Source organism: Anabrus simplex, chromosome 8 (genome assembly GCF_040414725.1).
Source record: "Anabrus simplex isolate iqAnaSimp1 chromosome 8, ASM4041472v1, whole genome shotgun sequence".
Lineage (NCBI taxonomy): Eukaryota > Metazoa > Arthropoda > Insecta > Orthoptera > Tettigoniidae > Anabrus > Anabrus simplex.
In genome coordinates, this window is record NC_090272.1 from 31,763,942 (window position 1) to 31,789,906 (window position 25,965).

General features: G+C 38.5%; 1 protein-coding gene across 3 annotated transcripts in view; it reads left to right on the forward strand.

Annotated features, from left to right (window-relative positions):
- The window catches only part of conu (Rho GTPase-activating protein conundrum), a 434,374-nt gene that overhangs the window by 403,223 nt on the left and 5,186 nt on the right, over nucleotides 1-25,965 (forward strand). For all 3 annotated transcript variants that reach the window (XM_067153082.2, XM_067153083.2, XM_067153084.2), the window contains 4 exons: nucleotides 4,286-4,469; nucleotides 6,841-7,033; nucleotides 15,336-15,508; nucleotides 16,612-16,805. In XM_067153082.2, the coding sequence (XP_067009183.2) occupies nucleotides 4,286-4,469; nucleotides 6,841-7,033; nucleotides 15,336-15,508; nucleotides 16,612-16,805 (744 nt within the window). The remainder of the gene's footprint in view (nucleotides 1-4,285; nucleotides 4,470-6,840; nucleotides 7,034-15,335; nucleotides 15,509-16,611; nucleotides 16,806-25,965) is intronic.

Genomic DNA, 25,965 nt, shown 5'->3' on the forward strand with positions numbered 1-25,965 from the left:
CACATTCCACTTGCGTATTTCTCCTGCTGGAATGTTTCTAGCTGCTTCACGGAGAAAATAATGCACCAGTCGCTTTCTGTAGGCATGTTTTAGAGATGAAATTATACCTTGATCTAAGGGCTGCAAGTAGTTCGTAGTGTTAGCCGGCAGGAAAAGAAGACTTATGGTTTAAAATTAAATTATGTTTGTGTGCAGTGCACTGATCCCACAACAGAAGTATATTTTTGTCTTGGCATGTCATTTTGCGGTCAAGACGTACCAGCACTCCTCAAAAATTTTGCCTGTCATCCAGGAATTTTTAGATGCCATGAATTAGCACGGAAAGTCCCTGATGTCCTTAAAACATCATGGTTTCTCGAACTTGCCTATGGCGAAGGGAGGAAGTCTCTCGCTTCCATCGACATTGCAACACAGAAGGATTGTAACCCTATCCTTGTAAAATTTCCCACCATGGCACTTCTCCCCTTTAAAACCTCAGGTCCGTTTGGGCTTGGCATTACAAAACAATGCAGTCTCATCGGCATTGAAGATATTGTTCGGTGCATATGAATTATGTGAGCTTTCTCACCAACTGTCTGCACTGTTAGTGTTCACTGATTCTTTTTCTCCGCACACTGCCTGCCACGTGATATTGTACCATTCTTTAAAATGCTGATGCCACCTGTCTGAACACTGAAACTCCAGCCCATCTTTAGCGCCAGTTCATTCGCCTTCCCCTTAATAATCTCACCAAACAAAATAATATATACACCTTTCAACCAGTAGCTGTTAATATAAGATCACACATTAGGCTACAGTAAACATGTCAGCATGAAATGGGTCCGAGGTCATGACTGAATAAATGAAAATGAGAGAGCTGATGAACTTGCCAAAGCAGCTACTACTTCTTCTGACGCTTTGTTGATGTATGAAAAGTGCCCTACGTCTCGTGTAAAAAAGAAACTGAGAGAGTATACACAAGATACGTAAAACAACCAATGGATCACCAGCACAAACGGCCAGCTAACAGGGGACTTGTTCTTTCCAAATATTCAAGACAGACTACAAAGTAGGTTATTGCAACATGAACATATTATAAATCAGTTTCTGGCAGGACATGGAAATTTTGTATCATACTTCGAGAGCTTTAGAATCAATATTCAGAAGCCCTACAGCTGCACCTGTGAAATGCCACAAAATGTTCATCTTTTATTTGAGTGTCCAACTTTTGACAGGAGTAGGTATTAGTTATTAATGCATTTAAACATGTGCAATATAGAATATGGAGCATCTCTCACTATGGTATTTCAGAGATGATGCTGTTATAAAGTGTTTGTTAATTTCTCCACCACCATAAGACATATCTGTGTCGGTGTGACGTAAAGCAAATAGCAATAAAATAATAATAATAATAATAATAATAATAATAATAATAATAATAATAAATTTCTCCACCTCATTGTTAAGTCGTCTCCATTTTAAATTCAATTGTCATGTATTAACTTAGTCTCACTGTCTATAGCCCTAATATACTACTTGTAAAATAGGGTTTGTAACGGGATATTCAATAATAATAATAATAATAATAATAATAATAATAATAACAACAACAATAATTAATAATCTCACCATCAACAGGGATTGTTCGCTCGAACATGCCGAAATCACTCAATCAATTCCACTCCAAATCAGTGTTTAGTTCCTTGAATTTGCATTCGCTTTGCTTTATTTATGCACTGCATTTCTTGAGCTTCTGTGCTCTCACGATTTTTTAAAAATGTTAAATGCCTGGACACTGAAATTCCAAATCCTTTAGCTATTTCAGTTTTTATTTTTGGTCCTTTGTTGACCTCCCTTATAACTTTATAACTGCACACTAGAACTTAAAGGAAAATTAGTAAGAATACGAAAGAACTATGATTTCACTAGAACTTGGCAACTCTGAAGCACACTGTTGACACACCAAAGTCAAAGTGAAAGTGCGGAAATATACCCCTGCACATTCCGGAAGACACGTTCTATCATGACGTGGAGAATTTTTAATTTTAAATAATGCCATAAAAATCATTTTTAACAAAATGAAAAACAATTTCAAATTAAAGGTCCGAATTTCAATAATGGGACAGACGTTGTTCTTCGAATGACAAATTATCCGTATTTTGAATTAAACAATTGAAATAACATGCAAAACGGGAACGAGAGATTCTTCGAATTAGGCGGCATTTTGAATTAACCGATTTTGAATTATCAAGGTTCTACTGTAGTCGTTGTTGCACTTCCTTGATGTTCTTTCCCCAGATGTCAACATCTGCAAATAGCAGTATCTTCATCTTTTTATCTCCATAGGCTTCCTTTGTGCCTTTGCTGGCGGACCTAGTGTTTACAGTGCACTATGTCTTCTGGTATGGGCTAGAGCAATTTCGTTACTTTCATTGATCTTTCTCAGCTTTATCCTTGGCTTTGCCAAAATGAAAGTGACTGAGGTATGAGTGATGCTAGTAATGCCATTCCTTCTGCAACCAGTCCCTGCTATGAATGGCGTGAAAATATCGCTCATAGGGTTGGTTGGTGCATGCATTTCAGTGGGCTTGGCAGATTGATATGTAATAGCAACCTCTGGCTTGGTGAGGAAAGCAACGGGAAACTACCATTTCCGTAGTATGCCCCTTCAGTGATGCCTAGACCATCTATGACAGCTGACGGCGGAGCTGTTGAGGATCCAGCCAGCCTTCGGGCTGAGGACTAAACAACAACAGGCTTCCTTTGTTTCCTTTACAATTTCATCCATGACCACGATAAACAAAATACGTGGCAGCAAACTCTCCTGTCTTAGATGGAGCAATGTAGCTAAATAAAATCACTACTATTGCAAACTGTGAATATATACTTTGTGTGTATATATATATATATATATTTAAACTTAACACAAATACAGTATGAAAACGCACAGAAATGTGCACACAATAATTCACAATACCGTTGGGAGGTATTGAAATAACTGAACTATTACAACTCGCTATATAACATAACATCAACTGAAAACTGAACTGAAATGAACTGACCTCGTACAGATTGCATAGTAGATTATGATAAATCCGCCTTTGCAGTATCGATATAGGTGATCTACACCTATAAGCAACTCCAACTGACTCTCACGATACCACCACCACCACCACCACCACCACCACCACCACTATGTAATGTATGTATGTATGTATGTATGTATGTATGTATGTACTGGCTATGATTCTGGATAATTACGCTTTCTTACAACCCAGTATTTATACAAGATACTTAGGGGATTGTATAATTAACTTCCGGAATTTATTAGTAAGTTTCTGTTCTTCAGACAAGTTTGCAATTACAGCATAATTCTAAGGATAGGCTGAAACACCTAGAATATTATACAGATGTTCTTGGTGTATCCCTTAAGTGAACACACATACAACTGGAAATTTCCTGGGCAACTTGGAAAATACGAAAGATTATTTACACGTGATAAGCATGATCTAACCTCAGTGAAGAGTTTCCTGGATTAGTACACGCACACAACTAGAAGTTTCTTGAACAACTCAGAACACATGAAAGATAATTTAAGAATGATAAACATAGCCTAACCTATAATACATGAGCTAAGTACAGCTGATTAAACCTAAATACATAACCTAGCCTACGTAAAATTGTATTCAGTTATACACACACATAACCTAAGTGGAAAGAAGTCCAATACAACCAACAGAAATGGAATTCCTGAGAAGTTGTCTAGGGAATGCTAGAAGATGATGTCAGAAATACTGTTGGAGTTGAGACTCCAATCTAGAATAGACAGAGAGATGAAAAAATGGTACAGACACATGAGGATGGGAGAATGCTAATGAAGTTCCTGAAACAAGGGACCGACACACGACCTTGAGGTCAACCAAGGAACTGGTGGAGAAACACAGTGATAAAGAGTATACAGACAAAGGGTGGTGTTGTACGCAACATACGTCATGAACAGTGTTGGTTAGAGATGGAGGGGGCATGTTGCACTACCCAACCCAGGCAGCTGGAAACATATGATGATGATGATGTGGACATTGTATTCATAGTTTTTAAGAAAACCTACAATTTGAGTTCCGTTCTGTCTTGATAATATTAATGCAAAATCAGAACTGCATTTGCATAGAACTAATCCCCACTCCCACCAATGATGCGTGTTATCTGTTGTATCCACAACCTTCAGATTCCTCTAGTGTATCCCTTTATCTCCTCTCCTGTCATTATACAGTTGTTAGATGCTCTAGAATGTTGGGATGTTTTTCAGCTCTGCCCGAAGGGACCCAGCAGCGCGCCCTGAACTTGCTCATCCTGTTGCTGCCCTCAGAGTATCGTAATACACTTCGCGCCATCTTCACTTTCCTCCTGCACGTCATCGAGAACCAGGCACACAACAAGATGACACAGCATAACGTGGCAATGCTTTTTGCACCTTCACTTTTCATACCACGGTAAGAATATCTTGTGGCCAGTAACTGCCAAGACTAATCAGAACATAACTTATGGTAGTCATTGCTTTCATGGTTTCATATTCGTGACTTCTCTTCAGAAATATAGGTTGAATTTTTCAAGGTACTTGCTTGATTCATCAATCCAACTTGTGACACAAGCAAGGTATGAATGTGTGTGAATGGTTAAATATTATTGCACTGAGATTATACCGTATTTCTCCGAATCCAAGACGACCCTGAATGCAAGACAAACCCCACTTTTTCCTTCAAAAAATAAATAAATCAGGCTTAAAAAGTCCTTTGTGAAATCATATGAATGCCTTTTTATTTTTGTACAGTACCCATTTTTAGACTAACTTTGTCTTAATGCCAACGCCGAACATTGACTTTAATTATGCCGTATTTTCTTGATTTTTGCAAGTTTAATAACCATTAAATTAAAACTGGAATTGTAATATTGAAGAGAACCTATTGAAAATTTGCCTACAGTACGTGTTCATGTCTCTAAAATGCGACGATCCATAAGGAAAATATTCCTGCTGTCTATAAAACTGTTACTTTTATTAAGCGTCAGGTACAACCAGCTGCCACTAAACGCATGTCTTGCTTGCTGGCTTCGATTGACTTTAGCGACTAGCAATGTACAATGAAGACATGGACGTTGAAGGTCAGCGAGTTTATTGCGCCGCGGTATGGCCATTCTGCCCTTTCGTTTTTCACGCACATACCTCACAATTTCATCCTCGACGTCTTTAAAGCGTCCTTGTTGTGGGGCACTGAATGCATTTGTTGTACATTACTCGTTTTTAAGCTAATGTGGAACATGGGCTTTCGTTATACCATATTTTCTTGCGGCTGCACGATTATTCTTCATTTCCGCATGTTTAACTTAAAATTGGCATCATAATATCGATGAGTACTCTCTGAAAATTTGCTGGCAATACCTGTTCCGTGTGTCTTTACAATAGGACGATCCATCACGAAAATATTCCTGCTGTCTGTAAAACTATTAATTTTACTAAGTGTCAGGTACAGTAGACACCTTATAACTATGCCTCTGAGTAGCCATGGCCTTTCTAATAATTCAAAGGCTTGCATGTTTTGATGCCATTCCGCAGATTTGAGAAACTTCTTTTAGGTTGGGAATGCAAGACGACACTTGATTTTTCAAATGAGATTCTGAGAAAAAAGTCTTGAATTTGGAGAAACGCGGTAATTAAGTATTAGAATTAGGTTCAGAATAATTATTATTATTTTAGTGGACGCTATCTTAGGAGGCTTGCTCAAGACTAGACCATAGGTCAGATAATGAAATGGCTGGTTAACCTTTTCACTGCCAAGTTTTGATGACCAGGCAAACCCTGTGGACCAGGTTATTTTAAAGGAAAAAGCATTTTACAGGTACAATTTTACTGATGGTATTAATGGGATGTATATCTACCCCTTAGCCCGGTTTCCTGATAAGGGGTGAGGGATGAGGTGAGAAGATTTATAGCATGCTTTTACAGCCAGATGCCCTTCTTGATGCCAACCTCGGTTGAGAAGATCATGAACATGAAATGAATGATGGTGGCTGTGGCCTATGAATAGGAACTCTCCCAGCATTTGCTTGGAATTGAGAAGGAGAAACCACACAACACCATTCTCAGGACAACCTACGGTAGAGTTCGAGCCCACTCGTCTGCCAAATGCAGAGCTTGCTTCCATAGCTGTGGCATGTTAACATGCACAGCTCCTCCGCTCGATGATCCTTTTACTGAAATATAATATAAAATTGGTGATTCCAATAGTGGTATCATAAAAATCGTGAACATTTGGGAAAAATCATAACTGAGGAGGTGGTGATAATTCCCCTTCAGATTCATCACTACCACTTAGTCTGACACTTTCTTATTGTTCAGTATCATCCCCTGTGTATTCTCCATCTTCCGCATCAAAATATTATGGAGTGTTGTAGTTCAGTGTTCTGCCCACACTACTTTCACCCTATGATGAGGTCACTTGGTTCTTTTGATGGAAGGCATAGTACACTTTCATCTTACTGCTAAAGATGATGACATATAATACTGACCATTCAGCATTAATAGCTCAGTGTTTGTGGAACATCATGAACTACAATATCCATGCAATCTCCGTAGCTTCTTGTAAGATTCCGATGAACAACGTCTTTAAGAGCATTCACTTACTCAAATCAGATTGATCAATGTAGAATATTGTTAGTAATAGTATTAGCAAAAGACTTTTACTTCTAAACTAAACTATACATAATCAAGAGAGAGAAAATGTTCTCTAGTCTCCACAGAGAGGACAACGAGGAAGGATTCACTCTGAGTTGTCTCCTTTAATTGTGACTGGAATTTTCTTTTTTCAGCTACGTACATCCAGTGGACAAGAACGATTTGAATGCTCAAGTTAATCTGGCTGCCACCTGTTGTCAGCTGACCGAAGTCATGCTGCAATGTGGCGAGTCTCTGTGGATTGTACCTGAGGATCTGATAGCACAAATCAGGTGTCAGAAGGAAGAAGAGCGTTACCGTAAGGGGCACAAGGAGAACAACAAGCCTGTAAGTACTCACAGGCATTGCCCCAGACTTTTCAGTTTGACTTTCTTTAAGGGTAAAGAAGGGTAATCCTCAGACCATCCTAAATATTAAGGTAGTGTACGTAGAGTTTAAGGCTTGTATTATAGTTGAAAGCAAGTACAAATTTACTCATTTGCTGACCTGCTAAGCCTAACACATCTGAGGATTTTCTTTCAGGGTTTACTCCCTTAGCCTTTGAAGATCCCCCTTCTCCACAAGGCAGTGGTTTTTCTCTTCTAATTATCCCCAGAGAGGATGGGTTGCCTCATCCACCATTTTTGCCATTCTGAAGGTCTCCTTCTCTGCCTAAGATGCTGTTAAGGTCTTCACCCATAACCTTGGGCATGGATCCCACGTTATACCTCGTAAGACTGAGTCCCTACCTGAACTTAGCTCTCCTTCACACCGGCCTGCTGATGTGGAGGATACCCAGAGGATGCGCCAGGCAAGAATTGCTCAAGTGAAGGATAGGGAAGGGGATCGTATCTCCCTTGAGCCGGGTTAATGGTTGTGTATGATGCCACAACCAAAGAGAAAAGAAATTGAGTGGAATTTGTAGTGAATGAGAATGTTGAACCAACAGCTGAAGTTGAGTACGTAAATGACAGAATTATAATAATGCACATACATGTAAACAAGGAACTACTGAAGATAATACAGGTGTATGCTCCACAGACAGTATGTAGCATCGAAGGAAAAGAAGAGTTCCTCAATGAACTGGAAACACATACTGTTGGAGATGGGATCATGATAATGGGAGATCTGAATGCTCATGTGGGAACTGATAGAATGAGATATGAGAATGTTCTGGGCCCACATGGGTATGGCGATAGAAATAAAGATGGAGAGAAACTGTTAGACTTTTATATCAGAAATAACCTGATAATAAGGAATACATGGTTTATGAAGAATAATAGCCATAAGATCAGCTGATATAGTTGGGATGGGCAGTATGAAACAATCATCGATTTTATAATAACAGACCGAGAATGGGGAAGATACGTCATGAATATGAAGATAATCCCCAGAGAAGGTAGGGAAGGTGATCATAGATTATTAATTGTGGAATTAAAACAAGTAAAAATCCATAAAATGGTGGTATTGAAGAAGAAACCAGATCATGATTTGGGAATTGGAGGAGGAGGATAAAAGAATGGTATTCTAAGATTGTATAAAAAGGAAGTTGCCTAACATGGAAATAGAAAGTGGAGAAGAAGAGTGGGAGAATTTAAGACAGACATTTGTGGAAGCAGCAATTGAGGTATGCGGGAAAACAAAAGCAAAGGTTAAGGGATAGGAGATGTGGTGGTGGACAGGCAAAATAAAAAAAGAAATAAAAGAAAGGAACAAGGTGAAGAAAGAAATGGATAAGGAAGAGCAAAAAATGTATCAGAGGGATGAGAATAAGATAGAAAGGTTACATATGAAATATAAAAGATTGAAACTACAAGTAAAGAGGAGTATCAAGGAAGAAAAGGAGAAATTTTGGGGAGAGTTTACCAACAAAATTGAGCATGATAGTCAAGGAAATCAGAAACTATTATACAGAGTAATAAAATCGAAGGGAATAAATCAAGAAAAAACCAAGGCATTAGTGAGAGATGGATCCATAGTACATGACGAAAAGCGTCTTCAGAAGGTGATGGCAAAACTAGACTAGACTAGACTAACACTGCTTTCATTCCCCACCCTGAAGGGGTGGGGCGGGCCACCTAGAGGGTAACGCCCTCTCTCTGGCCAAGAGATGCGGGCAGGTTGGGGAGATGTGACGGAAGAAGGAGGTGGGTAAAGGATGTGAATATGTAGATGGGAGGGGAATTGTGCCTATGCCTAGGTGTTGAATTTCATTGGGGGAGTTTATTAGCATAGATGGTAACAAGGTAGTACAAAAGATTTTACACAGATTTAAAAGTATGTAGTAGGATGATATAAAGGCTGTTGGACGAAGGTGGGGTTAGTGGTAGAGGTAAGGGAAAGGGCTAAGATGTGAAAGATACAGGAGAAGTTATGCAGGGAAGTGAGTAAGTTGTGTAGAGGGTTTGTTGGGTGTGGTATTGGAGCAAAAAAACTGGGTGTAGGAGGGTAAAAACAGATTTATGGACTCGGTGGAAGGAAAGGAGGAGCCGGCCGGGGACGGCGACGGGGTGCACGAGATCGGTTAGCAGGTTGGGGAGGAGAGCAAGATGGTTCAGTGTGATGATGGCGGCCTTGAAGATGGATGCCGTTGTTGATGAAATGCAGGGCGATGTCCGGAGTCGGCAGATGAAGGCGAACGAGGTGGGTAGGTCCTGTAGCGTTGAAAATCGGAGTTGCTCGGCGAACTGGTGTTCCTGTCAGGCGGAGGTCTTGAAGTATGGCGTCGTTGGATAAGAGCGGGTCCACTCCTCGGATGACGCAGGTGCAATCGGTCGATGGTGGCGGCATTTTATCGGTGGTAGTGTCAGTTGCAAGCGCTGGTTCTTGACTTGATGAGGTAGAGGTGGGAGGCGTGGTGATAGTAGTGGTCATGATAGGGATAGGGTGGGTTGTAACTGTAGTCGTGAGTGAAGTTGTGAGGGAGGTGTGAACTGGGGAGGTTGTGAGGGTGGTAGTAGTGGTGGTTGTTGTAGTGGTGTAAGGAAAGGACAAGGGTTGTGGCGGGGGTGTGTAAGGAGGTGGCTCAGGAGAATAGTCCGGGAGTTGCTCTAAAATATTGCTGGGAGTGTCTTCCATTTGATGGAGGCGTTGGCAAATTTGTGCACCAGTGGCTAGAAGATGGTCACGTTCGGTAGATGTTTTGAAGAAAAGCAGGACGTTGTTTGATGGTGCAGAACCTTCATGTAGCCTAGTGGCGCTGTATACTCCAGACTTGCGGAGTTCAGATAGGATGGTGTCTTCAGTGACGGATTGTTGGACGTCCAGGACAATACAGGTGTACATATTGGGAGGCCGACTTCCGATTTGGTGTCTGGCGTATATGCTTTGTTGGGTCAGCTGGGTGCGATGGTAGAGTTGCGGCGTCACCCGGCCGAATCAAAAATGAGGAGATAACGATGTACTGAGTCAGCTGTTGTGACAGACAGCAAAAAAAAGAGTGTGCTGTGTGTGATGGCAAAAGTATTTTGAAAAACTTTATAATGCGGATGACTTCTCAGAGGAAGGAGGAGGTAAAAAAATGGCATGGAGAAAAAGAAGAGAACCCGATAACATGGTTGTAACTTGAAAGGGCAGTGAAAGCAATACCAAAGGTAAAGCAAGTGGAAAAGACGAATTCAATGCTGATATGATTAAGGCAGCAGGATGCATTGGACTACAGTGGCTATACAGAGCCCTCAATGCCATATGGAAGGATGAAAAGACACCTGAAGATTGGCAACAAGGAAGCATTGTACCACTGTTCAAAAAAAGGAAATAGGAAGAAATGTGAAAATTATAGAGGTATAACCTTATTATCACATGGGCTAAAAATAATGGAGAAAGTCATAGACAAAAGACTGAGGGATATAATAGAAACACAGTTAGAGGAAGAACAATATGGCATTAAACTGAATAGATCAACATTAGACTTGATATTCACAGTGCGAACGATAATGGAAAAACATCTGGCAAGGAACAAAGAAATCATCTTTGTATTTTTGGATTTGGAAAAAGCTTATGATACAGTTAAAACATGTATGGGAATGCCTACTGAAAAGGAATGTACCAAAATCATTAATTAACAAGATAAAAATGTTGTATCATGTGAGTAAAAGCAGTGTAAAAGTGGAGAGTGCTGACTGAAACATTTTATACAAAAAAAGGTCTTGAGCAAGGAAGTGCACTGTTGTGATTATTGTTTATTGATGGATGAAATCATAAAATGTGTAAAACAGAGTATCAGTAGTGATGAAGTGAATGCTTTGATATTTTCAGATGATGTGGTGATTTGGGAAAAAGGAGAAAAGGCATTACAAAGGAGACTGGGCATTTTGAATGAAAATCTGAAGGAGTTTGGAATGGTAATTAGTAAAAAGAAAACTGTAGTCATGCACTGTGGAAAGAGAAAAAGAGAAGCCAAGTGAAAATAGATGGAGAACGGTTAGAGAATGTAGAACAGTTTACATATCTGGGTAGCATTATTAATGGAAGTAATGAAATCAACTCTGAAATTAATAACGGACTAAGTAAAGGTACAACATTTTATCAAGTCAGAGAGCTTTTATGGGATGACAAAGTACCCAAGAGAATGAAATTAACATTATATAAACAGTTTTTCATACAAATTGTAACATACAGACTAGAAACGCTGGTAACTAATAAGAGACAAGATAGTAAGATCCAAGCAGCAGGAATGAAATTTTTAAGAACATTGGTTAAAAAGACAAGAAGAGATAGAATTCAAAATATTAAAATCAGAGAAGATCTAAATATAGAACCGTTAGTACACAACATACAGAAAGCAAGACTGAGATGGTTCAGACATGTAAAAAGAATGGGGAAGCAACAGGTAGCAAGAAGGGAATTGGAAAGAGAAGTTAAGGGAAAGAGACCAGTTGGAAGACTGAGAAGAAAGTAGATGAAGGACATTAAAGAAGCTGGATTGGATGTGGCGGAAGTAATGGAGCAGGAAAAGTGGAAGGACAGAAAGGAGTGGAGGAGGCTTGTTAACCACATCCGGGCGACTGGAGTGGGACATTGATGATGATGATGATGAAGTAGAGTTTGACTGTATTGAGAAGGATGAGGGATGGTAGAAAGGTGAATTTGGATAGAAAAAGAAATGAGCTTTCTCAAAATATTCATTATTGCTTTTATGTGTCCAGTAATAAACTATTGCTGTGGACAGTGTTTTATTGCAATACTAGCTGTACTACCCAGCGTTGCCCGGATAGTTTCTGAATATTTACCTTTAAGATTTGCATTACCAGTTAGTTCTGTGTGATGTGAATTTTTATAGAATTCCTTTTTGACTTGCATATTGATATGTTACGATGTATTATGCAGTTTTAGAATTATTTAGATGTGTTTGATTTCAAGTTTTAGATTTTAATTTTTGAGTAAAACTTTGTCCTTATGGAAGCTCGAATTGACTGGGAAGCATTTGATCCTGTCAAAAATTAATAAGTGATAACTATATGTATTTAGTCGTCGCACTACGATACGATGTACAGGATTTCAACTGTCATTGAGACTGTCCCCCTTTCGCCCCCACCCCTAAGAGATTGTCACCATTCATCTCAGTGACCCAGAAAACTGTAGATTCGACACTGCTTTCGATTATATCTCACTCCCCACCTCACCCACACCCCACAGGGGGCTGAACATGAACTTCAAAAAAATTCGGAGTGTCACTATTCATTTCAGCGACCACAAAAACTATGGATTCTATAATATTCTAGATTATTTTTATACCACGCCCCCTGCCCATAAGGGTGCTAGGGGTGTCTTACCCCCACGTGGTTTGTCTCCTGATACTAACTGATAAGTGCACCAAGTTTGGTGAAATTGCTCCAGTGTGTCATTTACACACCCACATACATCCATTTTTATATATAGTAAGAAGAAGAAGAAGAAGAAGAAGATGATAATATTTTTATATAGTTTTTCGATTATTTTAATATCTCACCCCTTTCACCCCGTCCCCCCTCCCCCCACGCTTGGTTTTGCAAAAAATCCGGATATTACTATTCATCTCAGAGCCCCACTTTGGTCCCCACCTGAAAGGGGGCTGAACTTGAACTTTAAAAATTCTGGAGTATTACTTTTCAACTCAGTGATCCCGAAAACTATGAATTCGACACTATTCTCGATTATTTTTAGAACTACCACTCCTGACCCCCCTCCCTTAAGGGCGCAAGGGATGGCTTACCTCCACAGTGCTCGTCTCCCGATAGTAAGTAACACGTGTACAAAGTTTGGTTGAAATTGCTCCAGTGGTTTAGATGTGTCATTTACGCACTCTCTCTCTCTCTCTCTCTCTCTCTCTCTCTCTCTCTCTCTCTCTCTCTCTCTCTCTCTCTCTCTCTCTCTCTCTCAGCGACCACAAAAACTATGGATTCTATAATATTCTAGATTATTTTTATACCACGCCCCCTGCCCATATAAAAATAGATGTGTGTGTAAGATTTTTATACTTCACCCCCTTTCCATCCCTGCCCAAAGGAGTCCTATGAGTGCCTTACACAACAGTATATTTTTTCCAGATATTAAGTCTTATTTGTACCAATTTTGTTTGGCAGCTATGCCCAAACGTACATACATAATCTTGCTGCTCTAGAATCCTGGAGCTGACGTTGCGATGGTTACGGCAGTTCATTTCTTTTATCCGATTCCTAGAGCAGGGGTAATGTGGTGCCAATATCTCCGTAACGGTTGGTTTTAGGGTCTTAAAACATGGTTTTTGGGCCATAGGGCTCACAGAGTTTTGTTCTTTGCATCAAGAGGATTAAATTGAGCTTTGTCTCGTCCTTATACAACAAATTTGATATTTTGCCTATATTAGCCTATTATTTTTATATCTCCCCCCCCCCCCCACGTGCCCCCCCCCCACCTCGAATTGTTTTGAAAATAAAATATAGCCCATGTTACTCACTGGCAATGTAGCTTTCTATAGGTGAAGAAATGTTTAAAATCGGTTCATTAGTTTTTGAGTCTATCCGTTACAAACAAATTTTTCCTCTTTATAATATCAAGTATAGATGACGGATAAGCATGAGCACATTGAAAAGCGCAGACCTCCACTTCGAGATTTATAACTCCTAAATGGTGGATGATTTTAACAAACAGTTTGCGCCATCAGATGCCTCATTTATCGCTCTACGTTATTGTTTCTAAACCATTTCCTCATATCTCCCATATTTAGGGGTTAATTTGAGTTCAAAGATTTGAATAGGGTGAAATTTGGGTACATTTTTAACGTTTTACATTATTTTTTGCATACTTATGTATAAGCTAGAATCATGAAATTTAGTCCACATATGGCTCCTGATCGTGCCAATGTGCGCACCCAACTTGATGATTCTATCATTCTTATAAGTGTGTCAAACAATGAAATATACTTGTAAAAATCACCAAATTTACGAACAATCCAGAAATACAGTACGGCCAAATATAACGTATAAGGGAAAGAGATACGACAAAAAGTTATAGGACCAAAGTTGTAGATCACTCCGAATCGAGCAGAGATTGTGCCATACGTTTTGTGATACGACTTACCGTTTAGCCAACAAATACCTCAAAAGGAATTTCTGCACAGTCATTAAAATTGCCTCCATATTTCGATATCTTTGGGGGTAAAAAGTGAAAAATTTGAACATCTTGGTGTTTTTCCATCGGTTAGGGACTCAAAGCTATAATTTTACCAAATTTCAATTTTCTACCTGTTCTGAAGGTTGTGCCACCATCTTGATTTGGGGGACGGGGGATAAAAATTACGAAATTCCTGAAAATTTTTAAGCCCACGAAACCTATAGGTTGTCGCTTGGGACAAATTATTCGACTGTGTTCTTATGCTGAGTCCAAAGTTTGAGGCCCCCAGCATGCCACCTTAAGGGAATTTTGAGAATTTTCGATTTTTCTAGGGATCCTGGGGTCATAAGCTTCTCCCGTACCAAGTTTCAAATTTCTGAGATTTAATTAGTCTTTTTTTTTCATTTTTAAATATTTATATATACATCGCTCCAGACCAACTTGCTTTTATATATATAGATAAGCAGAAGAATGTATCTAGTTTACTTGAGAAACTCCTCTTATTCTGAAGTTTAAATTGTTTTTGTCATAGACTGTCATAGAGAGCGATTGATGAAAAATAGCTGGAGAGGTAATGAGTGCGTATACATGTGTTAATATTTTGGGTCTACAGCCATACACCAGTCGCAAATATATATTTTTTAAATTAAAAATGAATTCTTATTTATTGACCACATGGCTAATTGGAACCTCTGAATGTTTCTCTCTCTCTCTCTCTCTCTCCTGGTTGTTGTATGAGGAATGGACAAGATACAGACAGCTTTATGATATTTCAAAGTAAGTGTTCTCTGCTCTGTATTTTATCTGCAAGTCTGTTGTCCATTACATCATGTTTCATTGTACATTTAATCAGATAATAGCACTGTAGAGGTTGAAATATCATGTTATTGATAAAAGGTGCACATAGCCTACAGTATTACTGTAATACTTTCTTTTTTTAATACTTCACTTCTCTTTACATTTGTATCTGACTATTACAGAAGGAAACGCTGATTTTGATTGGGTGGCAATGACCATGAGCAGATTCATGCTGTCATTTCACAATTAACGTGTTCAATGTTGTCGATATCCATTGCAGATGAAGCGGCTGCTAGGGAAGAAAGGAGCCACTCGGGAGCCAATCACTCGCAAGATTGACAACGAAGTAGACTTTCAGGATGGAGTGATCAGGGTGAATGCCCCACAGTTCCAGATGTCTGATGTTCCTGTGCAGCTGTCGCCAGAAACAACGGCTGGAGATGTTGTTCTTAGGTGAGTTATGTGCATGGAGTTGAGAATGTAATACAGCCTGTGGTGAATACCAGGTACAAGCTTTGTCTGATGACTCTTGTAGCTATAAGAAGTGATTCTCCATGGCAATGGTTTATTAAACACAACCAGCAACTATTGGCCTATACATCATGTTATACGTACAAGAGAAGCAACTCCATGTTAAACGGGAAGGCTTAACAATGTTCACATTTTCTTCAGTGTATGGCTACTTTGTTCATTACAGTACCTCCTCGCTTGCAATTTTACGTAGTGGAGGTGGTTAATCTGTCATGATATTTGGCTCTCTATGAACAATTTAATTTCTAGGGACAAAGAATAGAAATTAAATACACAAGCATTATTATTATTATTATTATTATTATTATTATTATTATTATTATTATTATTATTATTATTATTATTATTATTATTATTATTATTATTATTATTATTGAGAGAAAATAGTTCTTACATTTCTTTTTTTTTAATTCCTCTTTCTGGATCAAGATACATCTAATTTGATTTCTCTGCCACTCTTATTGGAAATATCATGGCAGAGATAATGAAGAAATAATTCTGTGACTTGGTTCTGAAAAGGGCAGTGTCATTTTTTATCGAAATTGAGATAGTAACAGATACAAACGTGTTTTATCCTGGCATAGAATATATTAAAAGTGCCAGTGTCTCTGATGCATATTAAATGTTTAATTAAATAAGCCCTTGTCAATAGGTTACATTACCAATGAAGATTAGAGACCTGGGAATTTTTTTTTTAATATGATAGAAAAATGTAGTATTTATTCAGTTGATTCCCACAAAGAAAGTGTGAACTTAACTACTTTTTTCAACAACTAACTTTAATTAAGTAAAACTTCAAATGCTCATAGCTCGAAAACATGTTGTTTTTTACATTGGCCCTTTTAGAACCAAACCACAGAATTAAGTATTAAAATTATAGATTCATTACACTGACAAGTATTTTTATATCAGTTGTTCATTTAAAAAAATCTAATACAAAACTTTACACCCTCATGTGTTTTATATTGCAGAAAATGTTATTTGTTTAAAACTACTCAGAATGGGATGTATGTTGAAATGTTTAGGATTGCTGAGGAGGCCACAAGGAGGTCAGAAGTGCCAAAAGTAAGCCTCAAGTTCTCCCGGCGGCCTCAAGATATCAAGTCTCGAGCCCTTGCCGAGCTCGCCCCGAATGGCAACCTGAGTTGTTTCCTGGCAACAGGATATCCAGAAATGACACTTCAGACTCACTACTTGTATGAAATTGGAGGAAATATTGGTGAGTTGAGTTAAAGTTTGAAACACGTGTAGAATTATTCCGTAAGTCCTTTCATGTTTTATATGAGTATAGGAAAGGAACATACAAAGGTGTGTGCATGTGTGTGTTTTATTTATATATATATATATGAAAGGAATACATATAATAGCTGCACAAAATAAATTTCAGTGTTAAAAGCCTGTATTGATAGTGCTTAGTATATTTGAGAGAAATTTCACCTTTTCGATACTGTCATTTTGGGGTTATTTCAGACGCAGGAGGTAATTTCGGACAAAACGGTACTTCTTTGCTTCACGGTTGGTCACTCTGAATTTTTCAAGATAGAACTCCTGCGCTCAAATTTTTTGAATTCAAGACGAATTCCCGCACCAATTTTAACGCGTATATTCTGCGCTACTTACGAAATTGTCACGTTAATAATGGTCTTTGTTGTCGGCTTCATTATAGCCTTGACAATTGATACAGGAACTTCTTAGTGTACACAGGTATTAGGAGTCCAGCAGCTGCTCACTATTGTCTACCATTTGTTCTGTTGTGTTTGAAAGTATCTGTGAAGCTTCTATGAAGTTTATCTTTAAACACTTCGTTCTACACACATTTTTCTGTGAATCTGTGCAAGGCTGGGGTAATTTTGGACTATGCCGCGTGTGTACAAGAGAAGATTAGGAGGACAGTTGTATTGCAATTAAGAGAAAAGTAAACTCGATGTGGCAGTAAATGCCATTAAGGCTGGAAAAATGTCCTACCGCAATGGCGCGGAGTATTTTCAAGTACCGCGATCGACCCTGGAGAATAAGGTGAACCGCACCAACCTCAAAGCAATCGGAACACCACCTGTCCTGGACACTGAAGAGGAGGAAATGCTTGTACACGGGATCGTCCAAGCAGCACACTGGGGATATCCTCTCACTTCAAGTGATATTCGATATATTGTAAAGGAGAGGAGATTTACCCAGAATCTTCCAGACGTCGAGTGGGCAAGGTCTTTCTTAAAGAAGCACTCCAGCATTCTCTCCGTTCGCCTCTCAGAGAACATTAAGAGAGCTCGTGCCGAGGTTAGCTCGGAGTCCGTGCGCAAATTTTTTGTTAACGTGCAATGCACTCTGGAAAACATTCCACCGGAAAATTTCATAAACTATGATGAAACCAACTTAAGTGACGACCCTGGGAAGAAACATGTGATTGTTAGGAGAGGGATTAAGCATGCAGAGAGAGTAATGGACTTCTCCAAGACAAGTATTTGTCATGATGTGTGCAAGTGGGGATGGAAAACTACTGCCCCCGTACGTTTTGTACAAGTCTGAGCATCTGTGGAATACCTGGCAAGAAGGTGGCCCTCCTGGCACCCGATACAACAGGAACAAAAGTGGATGGTTCGATCTACCGATTTTTGAAGACTGGTTCTCAACGGTGATACTGCCATATTTGAAACAGCTGGATGGACCAAAAGTCATGATCGGGGACAATTTATCAAGCCATGTGTCTCTCTCAGTTGTTCAAAAATGTGAAAAACACAACATTTCTTTTATCCTTCTCCCACCAAATAGCACACATATTCTACAACCTTTAGACGTGTGCTTTTTTGGGCCACTTAAGAAAGCCTGGAGGGATGTGCTGACGAACTGGAAGAAGTGTACACGTGGGCCTGTATCTAAGAGATGCTTTCTCATCTCTTCTGAAGGAGACGCTAGATAAGATAGAGGCGCGAAAAGCAGATAATATCAGAAGTGGCTTCCGCAGCACTGGATTAATTCCTCTTGACCCCCAGAGAGTCCTTAAAAGGTTTCCAGAAACATCAGATTCAAATGCAAAGGAATCGTCTTGGTCATCCACTTTCGAGACAGTACTATCTCAAGCTCGTTACGGCTCTGATTCTACCGCATCATCTCGCCATCGTAAACTGAACGTTCCTCTGGAAAAATCTATCGTGGGTGGTCACTTTCGTGACAGTGAAACTTCTGTAAAAAATCAGGAAGAAGTTCCACAGTTATCAGAGGACCAACCATGCAGTTCCACACTTGGACTAGAAAGTTTCGTCGTATGAACTACGATTACGAGTCTGGGAGCAAGAAACAAACTAGGCAATATGTTGGTGTGACGGTCAACATAGGAGCTCAGGACGTCGTCGTAAAATTCCTACGGTCACACAGGGGAAGCAAGAAAATGTTTGTGTTTCCGAGTGTCGAGAATATGGACACAGTTCTGAAGGATGAGATTGCCAAAATTCTACCGGCACCAAAAGAGAAAAGAGGAATATTCACCTTTGATACAGATGTTGTGTAAATAATCCACACAAATGACTAAATTGAATAGAAAGTAAACTATATTGTATTTTGCGGCAAAGTTTTGTTTGTTTTATTATGTAAATAAGGAATAATTCTGCTATTTCATGCACATTTTTTTTCGCAAATAACTGTCCAAAAAAACCATACATGAGGTAATGGCGGACGGTAACTTAAAAACACTGCCTGTCCGAATTTACGCCAACATATGGGGTAACTTCGGACACATTTTAATATTTTTTTAAACATGACGATGTGCGTTTTCGTGTTTCTTCCGGTGTTCATTTTATCTCTTAGATATGTACCTAGACGTAGAAAGTAAAATAATATAATTAAATTCATTAATAAGGAACATCTTTCTAGATTAAATGATAATAGGATAATAGAACAACTATTTAATTACTTTCGGAAGAGTAAAACAAAAAATAATTGGTTTAAAGAAGTTCAGAATGATTTAGAAGAGCTGAATATTACAATGAAGCAAATTGAAAATAGAGAAGAAAAAAGGATTCTCAAGAACAAACAAATAAGATTGTCATTAAAAACTGTAACTCTTTGTGATGATAATAAATAAAATCATGAATAAAATAAATCATGAATAAAAATATATAAATAAAATTACTCAAAAACTTAATAAAATTAATAAGCATAATTAACCGAAATGTCCGTAGTATGGGCGCCAGAGTTCACCAGAATGGATCCCTCGAATTTAGATAAGAGCATGATAAACTTTATATCCCAGGGCGTGTACATAATGCTGCGTACTGGTACATCTGCTGCAGGCCTTACCTAACCTCCTGAAAACGACTAATTAGGTAGGAACTGCACCTAGGTTCATCAATAACACTGATTCTAAAATAGCTAACTATATTCTTAACAAATTCCGTGCATGAGCACCTCATCAACATACAACATTATACATATAATACACACATAAAATATTGCTGGAAGACTCCATATTTACAACAACAATAATAATAGTGAAAATCGTGGGAAAACGAAAGCGAGAACTAAGGTACCATTTGTAGATAGTCCGATGAACAATGTACATGTATGAAGATAAATACCCTTCACTGTCTCTATATCAATTCGACTTACCGATTCTCATAATCGGCAGTTATCACATCACACAGATACTGTACCTTGTATTACTGTGTTCACAAATTTTAACACTTATTGTAAAGATATATACACACGTCTGTCGATCCTCAACATAAATTATGGAAAGTCTGAGATAGCTTTCACCAACATATAATGCTAGGCCACCACAAGTGCTACAATACTTAATGCGCAAGCACTCTCCACAATCAGCCACTTTCTACGAACATAACAAGACTACTCTCCACAAATGTTTGAAGTCCAGTCCATTGCTGCCGTGTCACTCCAGTACCGTGTATCAGCACCACTTCCTTCTCGTACAGTGCGTCAGTTGTAGTTGTAGTTGTAGTTATCTTCCTTCTCGTTCCTTTACAATCACCTCTACAATCACCCTTACAATGTCTCTCATAATGTCCCTTACAAAGTTCTGGTTGTCGCAGTATCATCAACCTTTATAGACATCAACATCCCCCTCCTCTCAGATGATACGTCTGGATTGGTGCTTGCCAGCCAATCATGGGTGGTCCTCTTCTCAAGACATGCCCTGAACTTCTCCTTTCTCCCAAGAGATAAACAAACACTCGGGAGTTTTACATGAATCACCAAACTTCCCTGGTACAACAACAAACTCATCTCATCAGGCTGGGATATATACATGACTCATACGAACTTCCCGACGACCACAACAAATACATCTCATAAGACACTGGGATATTCATATGACTCATTCAAATTACCAGAGTTATTAAAGCAATGTTTTCCCACTCGTGCAAAACAAATTACTCATACCTACATATGTGGATATCTTCCAGCTTACCAATATAAATGGCAAAATATACAAATAAATACTGATAATAATAATAATAATAATAATAATAATAATAATAATAATAATAATAATAATAATAATAATAATAATAAAAATAAATCGAATACTGACAATTATATCTCTAACTTCTACATATAATTCGGGGGTGTGATGTATGTACTATCACATAACGCCCCCTTGGTGAATCGATGATATCACATATTATGATTCACCATAAAACAGAACTTCATACATAACCTTATAATGGCATAACTGAACACACAATTTATAGTAATAGTGATATATACATTGCGTCTACAGCATTGTATTCGCACACACGAAATACAATTTGTCCAAACAATAATAATAATATGGCTATATACACACAACTCCGATTGTTTCATATACCATAGAACACAATCCCTTCTTGCTACTGTACACATAACTCATAATTGATAATATATACATCCAAGGTGCAGATCCTATCTCTTATAGCTGCGAAGGCTATAGATATTAAATGTCCCTAGGATCTTATTTTCAGCGGTTAGGAGCCTATAAGCACACTTGCCTATTCTACTGTCCACAGTATACGGACCCCAATATAAATGAAAAAACTATACATAAACTTAACATTGGCATCGATAAGCGAGGAATGCGTACCGTAATAAAAACTAACTACGTCTAGAATACACTCTATCTCACACACAAACATTCATACCATCCAGTCACACAAGAATCATATAAGCTTTCATTCAGGACATTCATAACAAAGAAATCCCTATTTCTGAAATGCGCGGGAATCTCACTACGTTTACTCTTCCACAAAACCATAATTAATGCAAGCAAACAGATCACATACTTTTTCACACATTCCACATCGATATCACACAGCATGTCATTCAAATCATTCACACATCTCTCAGAATTAAATAAAACATTACACACCCGCTTGGATAGACTTTCTTTCATCTCACGCACACTTCCATTCTCACACATGCTCACTCTATCACAGAAATTCTTACCATAATACACTTTGAAATTGCTGTCATTACTACTTAATGACCCAACAATTAATCCATCTTCACCACCTTCCATATCAGCTCCTACTTGCACCACTTTCATGCCAACAACACTGCTACTTTCGACTCTCTTATCAGAAGTTTCATTAATCTCAAAGTCACCATTTTCACACATAATGGACCTAACTTTACTCTCCTCACATACACTTAAATCAACAAAAAGATCCTCATGATGAATACTCCGTGAACACACTTCACTCACAAAACAACCTTCATCAACTTCACTTTCAATTTCAGAAACTTCCACAGATTATCGATCGCAACACCGCTATTACCATCACCACTAGCACACAGTAAGACACCCGACACATCTTTCTTACTTTCATCACGCCCCCTATTCTCAAAATCTCCCTGAACACAAAACACATGGTCATATAATAATTCCTCTTTCACGTCTACCTCGTAACTTACCTGTTTCATCGCGTGAATAGGAATTTCGGTATCAGACTGCCTATCTGACCCAACTAAGAAGTCCGATTCCGGTTTAAATTACTTGACGTGGACTGTTCACTATTATCATGTCTCTGCACTTGTTCTGGAGGTCTTTGATCCGTACGCCCCCTACTTTCTGATTCCCCTTGATTAGGTCTACTGCCAAAATATTCCTGGTGATTACCTCCTTGATTAGAGTGTCTGTTTCCCCTTCCGGAATTACCACCCTGATTCCCTTGCCTAGAATGACTGAAATTCTGATTATTCCTATCTCCCGCTACCTGATTACCTTGTCTCCCATTATCCCCGTAATTCCTACCTTCACTTTGCCTAGTCCTCCCTTGCCCTTCCAAAGCATCAAACCTCTCTAACAGCTGCTCTAATTCCTTAATCGTAACAATATTCTGCATACATGCAGCTAATCCGACCTTCTCAGGAAAATGCCTCAACATCTGGCGGACTGTATCTCTCTCCGATGCTAGACCTTCAATATTCTGGCTGATCAGAACAATAGAGTAAAATAATATATTATTATTGGTCCACCTTTTCAATACAAAATGAAAATTACATAGGGACTAGTTTCGACCTAGTAATAGGTCATCATCAGCCTGAAGTAAATTAAAGCGTAAATATCGAAGAAAAACATAAACAATGTAAACACAAGTACAGTCTTTTTGAAGGTACATACCATGTGGGAATTTGAGTAGAGATATATTAAAAATAATAACTCTTCCAATTGACGAAGCACTGAGCGGAAGTTATGGAAAGATCGGTGCGCCGTATATTATATTATAAAAGACCACATGCGCTAAGAAATATTCCGTCATAGACACACCTTCCTGAGGTCTATATTTGCCAAATAGCACGCGATCTCTTTCCCTTCCCTGAATAGCATCACTCCAAAATTTAGAACAAAATTTCTCCCTAAATTCCTCCAAACTCGAAATACCCTGTCTATAAACTTGAAACCAGGATCTCGCTTCTCCAACAAATGCAATATCCAACATCTCATCAACCATACTCCACTTGATCAAACCATCGTCAAGATTCTTGGAAAACCGTTTCTCCACCGTTTTCAAGAATTCCATCGGATTAAACTGCCGACCATTAAACTTGGGTAATTCAGAGTCCTTCGTACAAGATACGTACCTATTACATATGCTGCTACCTACTTGGATTTGACTGATCTCCTGCCTTAACTTTACATGACATGCTTTAATTCCTTCTTCAACTACCATTCTGGCATTTCCTTCTACTGACTTGAGGTCATCTTTTACCGACTTAAGGTCTTTCTCCAATTTCTCATCCTTCTCTTCTATACGCTTCGCTAAAACGTTCTGATTGGATTTAATTCTATCTATTTCTTCGACTTTATCTTCCACTATTTTTATTCTCTTATCACATTCCTTGCTGTTTTCAACAAATTCTTTCCTAACTACATTAAATCGGCATTCAATTTTCTCAGTCAATTCCAAGCGTTGAGATTCTACTTTATTATTGACTTCCTGAATTTCCCTGCTTTGATGGTCAAACTTCTGGTTTAATTCATCTATTCTACCATTCACAGCACTACTTAAACTATCAATTTTACTAGACAATTCAACACTCACTAAATTTAACTCCTTACTTTGATTCTCAATCTTACTGGACAATTCCGTACTAACTGAATTTAATTCACTATTAATACTGTATATTTCATTACTTAAAAAACTCAATTCACTCTTCAACTCTTTACTCTGACTATCAATCTTGCTAGACAATTCAACCTTATTATTATCGATTTTACTGGACAATTCATCACTCTTACTATTAGAAACAACACTCTGATTATCGATTTTACTAGACAATTCAACATTATTATTATCGATTTTACTGGACAATTCACCCTTCAGCTCATTAAGTAGCGATTTAATCATACAGAGCATTGAAGACTCGCCTTGATCCCCTACATTCTGAGTTTGAGACGGATTACTCGGTTCCTCACCCATCGTTGCCAATAGATCCTTCCTACTATCAGCCATTTTGCTACTCTCACTTGAATTAGATAAACTCAATGTGGTGGAATTCTTTTGCCTTCTCTTCTCCTGATTCTTAGTACCAGCAACTTTAAAAACCTCTCTATTTCTTAATTTTATAATACTCGACTCACTGCAACATTTCTTCATACTCCACCATACATATCACGTACATATAAAACACTTCACTGACATAGTTCGCAGAATTCCAACCACACCTGACAAGTGCACCTACGCTTATACGCCTAACAGATGTACCAATCATTCAGCCCCACGTTGGGCGCCAATTGTAACTACTTTTGATGATAATAATAAATAAAATTACTCAAAAACTTTATAAAATTAATAAGCATAATTAACCGAAATGTCCGTAGTATGGGCGCCAGAGTTCACCAGAATGGATCCCTCGAATTTAGATAAGAGCATGATAAACTTTATATCCCAGGGCGTGTACATAATGCTGCGTACTGGTACATCTGCTGCAGGCCTTACCTAACCTCCTGAAAACGACTAATTAGGTAGGAACTGCACCTAGGTTCATCAATAACACTGATTCTAAAATAGCTAACTATATTCTTAACAAATTCCGTGCATGAGCACCTCATCAACATACAACATTATACATATAATACACACATAAAATATTGCTGGAAGACTCCATATTTACAACAACAACAATAATAATAATGAAAATCGTGGGAAAACGAAAGTGAGAACTAAGGTACCATTTGTAGATAGTCCGATGAACAATGTACATGTATGAAGATAAATACCCTTCACTGTCTCTATATCAATTCGACTTACCGATCCTTATAATCGGCAGTTATCACATCACACAGATACTGTACCTTGTATTACTGTGTTTACATATTTTAACACTTGTTGTAAAGATATATACACACGTCTGTCGATCCTCAACATAAATTATGGAAAGTCTGAGATAGCTTTCACCAACATATAATGCTAGGCCACCACAAGTGCTACAATACTTAATGCGCAAGCACTCTCCACAATCAGCCACTTTCTACGAACATAACAAGACTACTCTCCACAAACGTTTGAAGTCCAGTCCATTGCTGCCGTGTCACTCCAGTACCGTGTATCAGCACCACTTCCTTCCCGTACAGTGCGTCAGTTGTAGTTGTAGTTGTAGTTATCTTCCTTCTCGTTCCTTTACAATCACCTCTACAATCACCCTTACAATGTCTCTCATAATGTCCCTTACAAAGTTCTGGTTGTCGCCGTATCATCAACCTTTATAGACATCAACATCCCCCTCCTCTCAGATGATACGTCTGGATTGGTGCTTGCCAGCCAATCATGGGTGGTCCTCTTCTCAAGACATGCCCTGAACTTCTCCTTTCTCCCAAGAGATAAACAAACACTCGGGAGTTTTACATGAATCACCAAACTTCCCTGGTACAACAACAAACTCATCTAATCAGG